Raw genomic sequence first — 12,186 nt, 5'->3', positions numbered from 1 at the left:
ACAGTGGACTATAGTACTGCTTTATAATAATATACGTGATAAATGATTGTATTTTGATTTGTGAAGAACTTTGGTTTGAAAGAAAAATATGTATATGTAACAGAATACAAAACAAATTTGTTTAGCATGTGTTTGCAATGTGTAATTACACAGTGGTATTCTTTATTTAACCCCCAGTTGGGAGCAAGGGGTCCCTTGCTTTGGAGACCCTTCCCCCACTTCAGGATTATCAGAAGGTGGGGGGGGGTGCTGAATGTCCACGGGGCACTCCATAGGGTATAATGGAGAATTGATCTCTGTGTATCTTGGGGCGTTATTTCTTGAGGTAGAGGCACCAAATTTTCAGCATAGCATCTAGTGCCTCTCCTAAAAAAACCCTGCCAAGTTTAAAAAAAAGATTGGACTGGGGCCAATTCTACAAGTCCTAAAAGGTGGTGCCTCAATCCTCCATTATTTCCAATGGAGGAAAGGCATTTAAAAGGAGCTAATGTGATGGTCAGCACTCCCTTCAGAGTTCAATCGTGCTTGTCGCAACCTTGCTTCTGGCTCCACCCCCAAAGTCCCTAGATATTTCCTGAGTCAGACCTGGCAACCCTATGTACCAGGCCAGAGCTGCATGCCAAAAAACCACATTGCTGTCTCAGAAGGAACAGCAGCCTCACATCTTCTTTGTCCTTTCCTTTTCCAGTAACATCTAGTTATACCAAATGCATGATGTGTGCCCCTGTGCTCTAATTTTCTGTACCCCTACAAACATACCAGTTAAAAGGAGGAAGGGTGAGGATAACATGGAATATCACAAGAGATCACACATTTTGTATTAGTAGATGTGATAAAACAGTCTTTACTGTTTACTGTGAGGGAATACTTTGAGGCTCCAAGATTACAATCTATCATACCTCAGTAATGAAACCTAACTCTGCTTCCCTACACACATTTAATCAATGACACCAGCAGCAGAATTTAGCTGGTAGGGAAAAAAATCCAATCTAACAATACTGGAAATTAAGCCATCTCTCTGGGAATCTTTAAAAAGATTTGTTCAAATAATTTTTACAGGAATTTCCATGGCCATCTCCCCCAATTTATTGTGAATACTGGGCTAATTCTTGGGTGTCAAGCCCACCCCAATAAATATCCAGGTAAAGGATTCCTTAACCTTCCCTCTTGTTATTGTGGATGAAGTCAGGCATATGTCGATGTATAGCAGACTGCAAAACCAAACAAACAGAATAATTTTATCTTAAAAATATATTTTACTAAGCATATAACACAGTTGATTATAAAAGAAAACAAAATATTGAACTAAAATCTATTTACAGCATTCTTAAGTTAGGGAAAAATAAGAAGAAATTTTTTTTTCACTAGTCCCCCCTCCCCCACCGATGCAAATAAATAAGCAGGCATAAATAAAGCTAGCAGAATTTAGTTCCCAGTTATTGCATGAGTATAAACAGAATGTTTTATAGCCTTTCTATTCTTTCTGGCAGCTCCATGGCATTTTCTTCTTCTTCTCCATCCTGCCATAAGCAAAACAATTCTACTTTTTAAAATTCATACCAGATGCCATGATTCCACCTGCTGGGAAATTTGCAGTACTTTGTTTCTAGAATCTTCTAGCTACCACTGGTTATGTGAAACTTTACTTTACCTCAAAAAGGGGTTTTCTTTCTCCTTCTTGTTGTTCAGTCACACAGTCAAGTCCGAATCTTTGTGACCCCATGGACAAAGTCACACCAGGCCCTCCTGTCTTCCACCATCCTCCGAAGTCTGCTCAAATTCAGTAACACTGTCCAGCCATCTCATCTTTTGCAGTCCCCTTCTTCTTTTGCCTTCTGTCTTTCCTAGCATCAGGATCTTCTCCAGGGAGTGCTCCCTGCTCATTTGGTGGCCAAAGTATTTGAGCTTCAGCTTCAGGATCTGACCTTCCAGTGAACAGTCTGGGTTGATTTCCCTTAGGACTGACTGATTTGATCTTCTTGCAGTCCAAGGGACTCTCAAGAGTCTTCTCCAGCACCACGTCTCAAAAGCATCTATTCTTCTGCGCTTGGCCTTCCTTATGGTTCAGCTCTCACAGCCATGCATTACTACTGGGAATACCATCACTTTGACTACACTCTTTGACTATTCTCCTTCTAGCCAGCCATTAATACATCAAAGCATTTTCTGTCACAGCAGGTAGAAGCCACATTGAGAAACTAACTGCTCTGTCCTAAGCAGAGTTGCTCCCTTCTAAATCAATTGTAGCTGACAGTCTTAGAAAGGTGCAAGTCTGTTTAAGATTGCACTGCAAATTCATATCTTTTATGTGACCTGGAAGCATCAAACTACTATTAGAGTACCAACAGATTATATACCCCCCATGAATTTTACACAGACTACCTGTGGATTGGGAGGTACCTGTGGATTAACTGATATTAATGGGGAAAGAAAGGACAAGAGACTTGAAGGCTGCTGCTTTTGCTGGCAGACATGCAACTCTGGTCATGCTCATTCAGCTCCATTCTAAGAGAAACTGTACTGGCTGAAATTCTTCTTACTGCATAGCTATTAAAGGCACAGGACTCCTGGTATGTACTGAATTGGAACCCCTATAAAGACTATACTAATTTTAAAGACTTTGGAAAGATAAGCTTTCCTTCTTGGAGGTATCAGCCTCATGTTGGGGAACATCAAAAGGCAAACCGATTTTCTCCTATATCGTTGCCTGTCAAAAGCTACTATACAACCAGGGGAGCAAATAAAAATGGTACTAAAATTGTCTAGCCCGAGACAGGTTAATTTCATTAAATACATCATCATCTCATAGTTATTTTATAAAAAGAGGATGTAGCAAAACTTATTTGCAAACCATGCATTAAATCTATTATCTTGATATAAACTTTAGAAATAACTTATGCATAGAACTGTTACCACTGTTCTTCCAAAATGCAATAGTATACAGAGGATACATTAGACACAACAATGGTGGGCAAAGTAGGAATATGGTGAGGCTATGAGAGTTTGTGAAAAGCAATACATTTTTGTCATATCAAGATAGAAAGGTAAATCAGACAATTTCAACCTTTACTATGCCAATACCTCTACGTAAGATGTTATTAATTAGCCTAAAGGAGAATTACCAGTATTTGAAAATTGGTCAGTTAGCAATAGTACTGAAAGAACATAAGAATCTAGTATTTGCTTATCACCTTTTAAATTATTATTTCTTTATGCCCTGCTTTTCTCCCTACTTGCAACTGAAAGTGGCTCAGAACATCTTTCTCCCTTCCTCCATTTTCTCTGTGATGGGCTCAAGGCCACCCAGCAAACTTCCATGGTAGAAATTGGGATTCAAACTCAGGTCTACACAGGATCCTACTCTGCCACTCCATCCACTGTGCCACACAGGCTCTCTAAAGTGATCGACCCCTTCAAGAAAAATGGTTGAAAGATCTGTTAGTCCTCACTATAGGAAAATGTTTGGAAAGCAATCTGGAATAACATTTTGAGTCCAACCTGCCTATTGCCTTTTAAAGACTTCAACCCTCAGTTGTTTTTTTCTTTGAATAGGGCTCCACAGATCAAGAGTTACCTACATGGGAAGGGGGGGGGGGGAGAGCTATATGAAAACTAGCTGATTCTAACTTCCATTTTAGCTACTGCTAGACTAACTAGACTAACTTCCATTTTAGCTACTGCTTCTCCAGTTGAAATTCCCCCCTGCTTCAGTCTCCTATAGAGGCCATCATGTGCATTTAGTCCTGAAGCCTGGTTGACACATGCAGTTACATCCTGATATTTCTCTGTACTTCATTATCGTACTCTTGATGACTTAGAATGGAATGTGTGAACAGGCTCTATTGAACAGTACGGTATGCAAATTTCTCAATAACATTATACTGGTGATGGCCAGTTCACCCATATTATCACTTGATGTTATTAACATGCATGTCAATCAGAGCCAAGTATATAGGAAATGAAGTGCTGATTATACCTGGAGAGGCTATACTACAAAACTGAACCTGATGCTGTACAAGTCCAAACACAGGACTATTACCCTCCCTTCTGCCACATAAATCTTTAACGTTGCCTTCCCAAATTGGTGAATTCATACTTTTCCTACTTATGCAAACTCTGGCATGTAAACTATTTTTTTTTAAATTAAAGTATTTATTAAGATTGTGCAAAAGATGATACAATAATGATGATACAGTTGCATACAGAGTACTTTAATTTAAAAAGACTGGAACTTGCAGTGGTGAATTAGAAATAACCAAAGATATAAAATATAAATCCAGTAATCACTGAAATTGGAAAATACAGTATACTTTAAAAATCTAAAATATACTTGGGTTTGGCATGAGAACTCTTAGCTGCCAAAAATTTCTCATCTCAGCCTCTGAAAGGGAACATGCACATTTATGGATGAGACTGCTTTCTGTTGTTGTTGTTTTTTGGGGAGGGGGGTTGTCCTATGGGACCATAGGATTGATTGTTCTGAAGAACTGAATGGAGACATTTTGCCTATGGGACTCTGCCTCTTCTGTGAGGTCTGTAGTGCAACAAAATCTGTACTGTTTTTGTCCCCCCCCCCCCAAGCAGGAACAAAGTTATTAAAAGGTGACAGTGCTAAATAATTTTGCAAAGAAGCATCTGGAGGGGTCCAAAGGCAATGAGGGAACCTGGAGCAAATTTAGGGAAAACTGCATGGTGCCTCTCAGAACGAAACCCATTCCCAACACGTCAGCTTTGTGCTATTTGTTTTTTTTTAAAACACCCCTCTGCAAAACATTTAAGGAACGTTACCTTGATTTGTTTCCCCTCAGCTTCTCAGGTATGTGGCAATTCCAGGTGTTGCTGCTTCTGGTGCTGCAAGATCTGGCTGAATACCAGGAAGGGTCAAGGGTTGCTAGGGCCCTCTACCAAGTCCTGCTCGATGGACCTAGGAGTGGCATGTAGGAGGCAGAGAGCTTGTGGACCAGGGAGGAGCTTCAGAGTCAAAAAGCTTCCTAGGAATGAGTGATTGAAGCCCAGAATTCCAGTGTCACCACATTTCTTTTGTGCAGCAGTTGATGCTTTTCCAGGTGCCTGGTGCAGGGAAAAGCTTCAGCTGCTTCATTTCTATGTACTAAATGACAAGAACTAAATGACAAGAACTATGTACTAAATGACAAGAACTTCCATGGCATGAAAGGAATCAGAACCCTTGATCATCAAGGCCCCCAATCTCCAGTTTTCTATTCCAAGAGGAAATTATGACAACTATACTGGCTGCAACATCCTCTTCTACACTATTCTTAGAAGAACAGGAACCCACCTGGTCACCATGTCCAGTCTAGAGTTCCTAAAGCATGAAGGATATATGTCTGTTTCACAAATGTAAACTAGCTTGCAACACTTGCCACACGAAATCCAGTTAACTTGAAGATACTGTACTATACAGCTCCATGTGCTTTTATAAAGAACATTACTAATATTTAAGATAGCCAGCATGGTGTAGTGGTTAGAGCACTGGAGTAGGATCTGGGAAACCCAGGTTTGAATGTCCCCTCTGCCATGGAAGCTTGCAGGGTGATCTTTGGTCAGTCACATATTCTCAGCTTAACCAACCATGCAGGGGGTTGTTTTGAGGACAAAATGGAGCCAGGGAGAATGTTGTAAGCCACATTAGCTTTCCATTGGGGAGAACAGTGGGGCGTAAGAAAAGTAAAATAAATACAAATACAACTTTTAGAGTTCATATTGCTCTTCAGAGTGCTCAAAATGCTTTTTATGTGTTAATTCAGTACAATGCTTCTGTGAGGTGGGACAGTATGATCACCCTCATTCTTTTAGAATGAGGCTGTGGTTCAGGGAGGGGGACTCTCATAAAGCCATCTAGTGAGTTCACAGCAGAGTCCAGGTTTCAGTCAGGGGACTTCCTAGTTCACAAGGAATGACACAGGGCTGAATGACACAGTCCTTGGACTGGGCTCAGGTCTACTACAAAGACTGTCCATCATGCACTTAAAAGTTCCCTGCTGTGAACTCAATTCCCAGGTGCTTATGTTTTACCTCCCCTCCTCATGCCATTTTCTTGACCTGAAATGTCAAGGGAGAACAATTTGCCCCTTTGGGGAAAACCTTCATGCACCCATCAGTCCATGTGGAGCCCCCATCAGGGCAAAGCTCAGCAATCCAGGTTGGCAAAGTGGCACAGGGGAAAAGCTGAAGCCTCTTCTCATACATAGAAGTCCAGATTCACATTGGACCCTGCGCGCCTGAGACCTGAGTTCTCAGAGGACAAGAAAAAATTCTGCAAGTTTTATATATTATACAACACAGCAAAGTTGCTTACATCAGCTTTGGCTACATAATTTAGGGCTAAACCACCTGGTATGATGGAGTTCCAGGAGTGAGCTGCCAGTTCTGTGATTTGGCCCTTTAAAAAAAGAAAAGAAAACCAGCAGGGTGAGGCAGAAAAAGATCTATCAGGGCAGATGGGGAAGGATTACTCTCCTCTCCATGTAGCATAGTCTGGATCAAAAACGCTCCCTCTGCCACTTTAAATTCCAAAGGGGAAAAAGGTGTGCGCCCATATTGTGCCTGTCTTTTTTGCTATTGGGGATTCAAGTGGCCTTGGGGTATTTTGTGATTGGCTTAACAACACGAGGAGGGTATTAACTCCCTTTTCCCCAGCACCCTGTCCATAATCCACTTTAGCCTTGCTTATAATTGCTTTTTAGAACCAAATAACGCATTTGGTGTTCAGTCACAGAATTCCAAGGTCATGTGCACTTTGATGTCTACACTGCTTCTGATCGCTAGTTAGATGGTTAAAGGAAACTGCTGGGGCACTGATCCCCTGTCCCGATTACTGGCAATTCTAATCCTCAGCGTTATGGACTGCTGAGATTTCCCAAAGGATTTAATATACATTTTCAGAGCTCCGTAAAGGTTAGTAACTTGTTTTCCCCCAAAGATTATACTGAGATTTTCAAGATGTTCAGTTCTGCAATCAATACCAGTTCTGTGCTTGCATAGTAAGATAGAAGAATACACAGCCCTGATCTTTGGGATGTATTCGACTGTTGCCAAGGGCTGTCACAGCAAAGCATTGTTAGGTTTGACATCTCTCACTGGAAAAGAACTATGAGTCATCATCTTCCTCAGCTATCAGGTGATCCTGCCTTGAGTCCTTGAAGCAGTCCTGAAAGTAGGAAAAAAGGGTCTGGCGGAGGTGGCGCTGGCTGGTATCCAAAAAGGTGTAGCCTTCATCTGGGTAGATCTGGTAAAAAGACACATTGTGCTTAGTAATGTTTTTGTTGCTGTCTTTTGAGAAAAAGAAAAACTGTTATTTCATGCTGGTAAGAACTCCTAGGAAGTGACCAACATTAGGGAACAGCTCAGTGAAAAGGATGCCAGATTAATAAGAAATAAAACAGAAATAAAATGAGAAAGTAGGGCTGCCAGCCTCCAGGTGGGGCCTGGAGATCTCTTGCTTTTTTTTACAACTAATCTCCAGCTGGCATGAGATCAGCTCCCCTGGAGAAAATGGCTGCTTTGAAGGGTGGATGATATGGCATTGCACCATACGGAGGCCTCTCGCCTCCCCAACCCCCGCCTCCCTGATCCACCCCCCCCCCCGGAAATCTCCAGGTATTTTCCAACATAGATCTTGAAATCCTACAAAAGACCTAAGGTGGCCATTTTGGTCTCCTGTGGGCACTCTCTTTGAATAAGGAAGGGAATGATGGGGGTGCCTACTTCATCTACTAACTTCATTGTGGTAGCAGCTGGACTTTCTCAAAGGCAAAGCTGTGTCTGCCACTGTTAAAGCGGGTGGAGGGTGAAATTAAGCATAATCCTACTACAAAAGCTATGCCCACCATTCCACCATCTTGTGCTCCACTGAGAGGACCAATCTGGAGCAGACCAGCCCAGAGCATGCTCCTCCTCCCACCTTTTGCAGAAGCTGCTAGTCCAAACCTGTCTGAGAAAGCTTGGCTTCATCTACTCCTCTTAAGGTTTTCTGTCCATTCAGACCATGAGGGGGCCCCAGTGCCTCAAGCAGTGGCACAAAAGAGGGAGTTATACCAGGTGTGGCTTTCCCTTTCATATATCAGTGATGGGTAGGAAAAAACACACCAGGCAGAATATCTCCTTCTAGACAACTTCCAGAGGATCTCAAGAGTTAGGCAGGCAAATGCTAAGTGGGCTAAAACTATATGTGAGCTGATTTTACAAACTGATTTGAACTAAGTTTGCTATGACAAAGTGCCTCTGCATCTTACCTTGAAAGCCCCTTCCTGGGGTCATCATAGGTTAGTTGCAACTTCTCAGCATGTTAGTTAGTTGCGACTTCTCAGCATGAGAATCAAACAGGTTCAAAAGATCACTCAAAACATCTCCCAGAATCAACAAGAGGTGAAAAGGAAATCACAACTGTTTCATTCACTGGTATTGAGGAGATAAACTAGGTTTCCCAGTGAGAGAGAGCTGGTCCTTTCTTAGCAATATATCCTACCTGAGTAGAGTAGTTAGACTCCACTGCCAACAGCTGGATAAGAAGCTCAGCGGTATGTTGGAAATGCACCGTGGCTGTCAGAAGAAAGAGAGGAAAAGTGTACTGGGTAATGCCAGGAAGCTCCCTCTTGCCATTTCACAAGGCTTCAAGTTGAACTAAGAACACCAGGTGTTATCAAGGGCTGCTTCTGTATTTAAATGAAGTGGCTCCATCCTACCCAAGAGTTAGCACATTTGTAGTTTTCATATACTTCCTTTCAGACAATTAGTTTTGGTGTCCCAGCCACACAGAATGAAAGTTTGTGCTACATATAATTCTCCTAATATGCACACAAAATAATATTTTGTGTGGACAGGGCAATTCACATATTTTTTCAGTTTTCATATGTGCAAATGGAACCCTAGTTTTTAAAAAGGGAAATCACATGTACTGGAGTTGTGTTTTTGGAACATTTCTAGGGCTAGTGACAAATGTATCTGTAGTTCAGAGCTAGAAGGAGCAGTAAATAATCATTCAGCCAGATAAGGAAAAATGGAGCATCCTTGACTCCTTAAATAAGTGACAAATGTTGCCATACATTTAGTAAAAACTCAAGGCCAAAGGGAAGGACTGTGTAATTGTACGGGATGCCCTGAAATTTGAAATGTAATTATTTCCTGTGTCCAGGGTGGATGGAAATGTGAAAATATGCATCTTGGAGATCCAGGACAGTGAACCAATCTCTTGGGCTAGGTAATTGTATCCCTGAATTTAAGGAGACCATTCTGAATTTATGAACTTTGAGGAAAAAACTGAGACAACTTGGATCAAAGAACAGCGTGTAAACCACCATCCTTTTTATTACTTAAGAAAAACCTTGGATTAAAAACCACACACAAGATCATTCTAAGGTAAACTTTGAACTGCACCCTCTTCTAAAAGGGTATTCAACTCTGCAGACAGTTCAGGGAAAACATTACCAATGGCTTGGTCAACCTGTAACAAAGGTAGTAACTGGGCAAATTCAAGGCAGGAGGCTTTTGCCAACAATACTTAAAACCCAGGAACAAAAATTAATTCTATGCCATTCTGGCAGAAATCTTGACAACCCACCCTGGAAAGAGTGGCTGGCTGCGATGCCGACCACTGGCAGAACAAGGGTTCAGGAGCCTGTATCAGTTCCTTAGGAGGATGCAGAGTGGGACTGGGTCTGAGTCTCGATCTAGATCTATACCTAGCCTGTGGTGGCGGTTGGGAAGAGGATTTTTGGTGAGGATATTGTAAAGCTTGTTCTTGGTGAGGATGCTGGAAGCTTTGGTAAGTTGGTTGGAATCATGATTGATACTTGGGTGTGGGTTATGCCAAATGACTGGGTCATCTGGTAATTTTTCTTTATTTGCTGAAGGAATTCATCCATCTTGGAGGAAAACAGGGAAGAAAGGTAGGTCTTCTACCTGAGCATGTATTTCAGGGGGGAGAACAGTTGATCAAAGCCATGCATGTCTCCATAGAATTATTGAAGAGGTCATAGCACATACTGAAGTACTGGCCACATGTCTGCCTACATTCAGTTGTTGCTTGGATAGTTTTTGTGTTTTGACTTAGATTGGGGGTTGGGGGTTGGTTCTGAGGAGAACCTGACTGGGATTGGTTCTGGCCTCCCAGAATGTCTGTGGTTCTGAGCCAACTGTAGAACCAATTGTATGGAGATAACTGATGGTGGCTGAGAAACACAATTTGGGGGCTGAAAAGCTGGATTTTTTTCAACTGGGGCAGACGTTCTGGCTGCTGGGTTAGATGAAGCAGATGGAACTTTTCCCTTTAAGGCTGCTTTGAGCTGGGAGGCATGATCTACACAGGCCTTCGGGGTGAATTGCCGGCCAGTCTTACATGCCACTACATTATGGTTTTCCCTAAGCAGAGACGGCAGACAGAGTGCTCTTCAGTCCAGTTCATTTTTGTCGAGTTGGTGGAACATTTTTTGAACAAAGACATCTCAGTTTGAAAAACTGGGCTAATTATGAAGGTTCTTTTTAAGGCAGCACCAAAGAGAGAACTGAGGGAGTGGGTGGAGCCCCTCCCTGGAGCACATGATTGTTGAGCGGGAAAGTGGCTCCTCCTGTTCTGTTACTAAGCTAACTAGAAACTTTCCGGAGGCTTCATGGCCGGATCTTGGAGGGGGCAGAAGGGGGTGCCTGCCCTGGGCGCCGATGGAAGGGGTTCTTGGTGAGGATGCTGGAAGCTTTGGTATGGCGTCCATTGGGTATGGAGTCCATTGTATTCGATGGGACCATAAGATAGAGTGGCCTATAAGGGGGCGTCATTTTTTAATTTTGCCCCCCCTCAAAAAGATGTAGATCTGGTCCTGGGTGGCTGGCCTGCGTACATGTGCAGAACCCACGTGAGACTGTACAGAACAATGACAATGAACTAAAAGCTTTTGCTAAAGGTTTCACAAAAATTTCCAAGGAAAGGAACATGCAAGCTCAACCCCACTAATGTTTATGTGAACAAATGGTACACGAGCACACTTTCACATATTACACAATGGCAAGCCTAAGACTACACATGACAGAGAATCACCTCAAACTTCCTCATGAATACCTACATATATATGATGCATGTGTCTGCAAACACAGATTTGTTCAGGATTGTTCACATTTTACATTTTCAGGTGTACAGTTCTTAAGTGTACACCTGGAACAAAACAGAATGAGTCTATATTTTTGTTCCTTTCTCACTTTAGCTGTTCTTGGTGTTCCCTAAGGACAGAAGAAGTAGTAGATTTATACCCTGCCCTTCTCTCTGAATCAGAGTCTCAGAGTGGCTTACAATCTCCTTTATCTTCTTCCCCCACAACAGACACCCTGTGAGGTGGGTGGGGCTGAGAGAGCTTTCACAGAAGCTGCCCTTTCAAGGACAACTCTTGCAAGAGCTATAGCCAACCCAAGGCCATTCCAGCAGCTGCAAGTGGAGGAGCTGAGGACATACAACCATTCATAGTAACATGGTCTGAGATGTTCCACTAGAAGCACAACAGTTCCTACCATCCTTGAACATTATCATCAGAGTGGGTCCATGTTCTCCCTTACCGTCTCCAGTTCCATGTACAAGCAAGAAGTTCCTGTCCTTCAGGCGGATGGCTTCCTCCAGGACAGAGGCCACCTAGAGGAGGAAATGGAGCAGGTGGCACAGAAAGATGAGCTAAAACCTAGCCTTTGCATTCTTCCTCCTGAGTCTGATTCAATTTTTATAACGGTTGCTTGTTTCTTTTGCACTTCTATGCTATTTTATACTGTAGTTATTTTTTTGTATTCTGCTTTTTGTTTGTGTGTGTTTTTGTTTTGTGTTAGCTTGTTTATTTGTATCATTTATACATTCTTCCCTAACAACATCCTCCCCTCCTCCATTTTATCTTCACAACAACCCTGTGATGTAGGTTAGGCTAAGAGTATGTGACTGGCCAAAGGTTACCCATGGCACACAGTGAGGATCTGAATCTGGGTTAGTCCTAGGCTAAGACTAACCATTGTACCATGCCGGCCTGGGCTGTTTCTCATCCAGACAGTGACCAGACTCTGCTTAGGTTTAGCAAGGTGGCTGGATTGCCTGCCGTCAGTCCATGGGTGGACTACTGTGTTTTTCCAGTGCTGGTGTTTTTAAACTGCTTGTTGATTATTATACATTTTATTGTTTCAGCCACACAGAATTGGGAACCA

General features: G+C 42.3%; 1 protein-coding gene across 1 annotated transcript in view; it reads right to left on the bottom strand.

Moving 5' to 3' along the window:
- Nucleotides 1-7,085: 7,085 nt before the first annotated feature.
- Nucleotides 7,086-12,186, bottom strand: part of LOC132581050 (inactive dipeptidyl peptidase 10-like) — a 48,548-nt gene continuing 43,447 nt past the window's right edge. The window contains exons 22-24 of the mRNA XM_060252087.1: nt 11,560-11,632; nt 8,489-8,562; nt 7,086-7,249 (exon numbers count right to left, since the gene is read on the bottom strand). Of these exons, the coding sequence (XP_060108070.1) occupies nt 7,112-7,249; nt 8,489-8,562; nt 11,560-11,632 (285 nt within the window). The 3' untranslated portion in view covers nt 7,086-7,111. The remainder of the gene's footprint in view (nt 7,250-8,488; nt 8,563-11,559; nt 11,633-12,186) is intronic.

This window comes from Heteronotia binoei, chromosome 13, assembly GCF_032191835.1.
Source record: "Heteronotia binoei isolate CCM8104 ecotype False Entrance Well chromosome 13, APGP_CSIRO_Hbin_v1, whole genome shotgun sequence".
NCBI classification, from domain to species: Eukaryota; Metazoa; Chordata; class Lepidosauria; order Squamata; family Gekkonidae; genus Heteronotia; species Heteronotia binoei.
The sequence above is the reverse complement of the archived record's forward strand: the minus strand, read 5'-3'. Positions and strand labels throughout refer to the sequence as shown.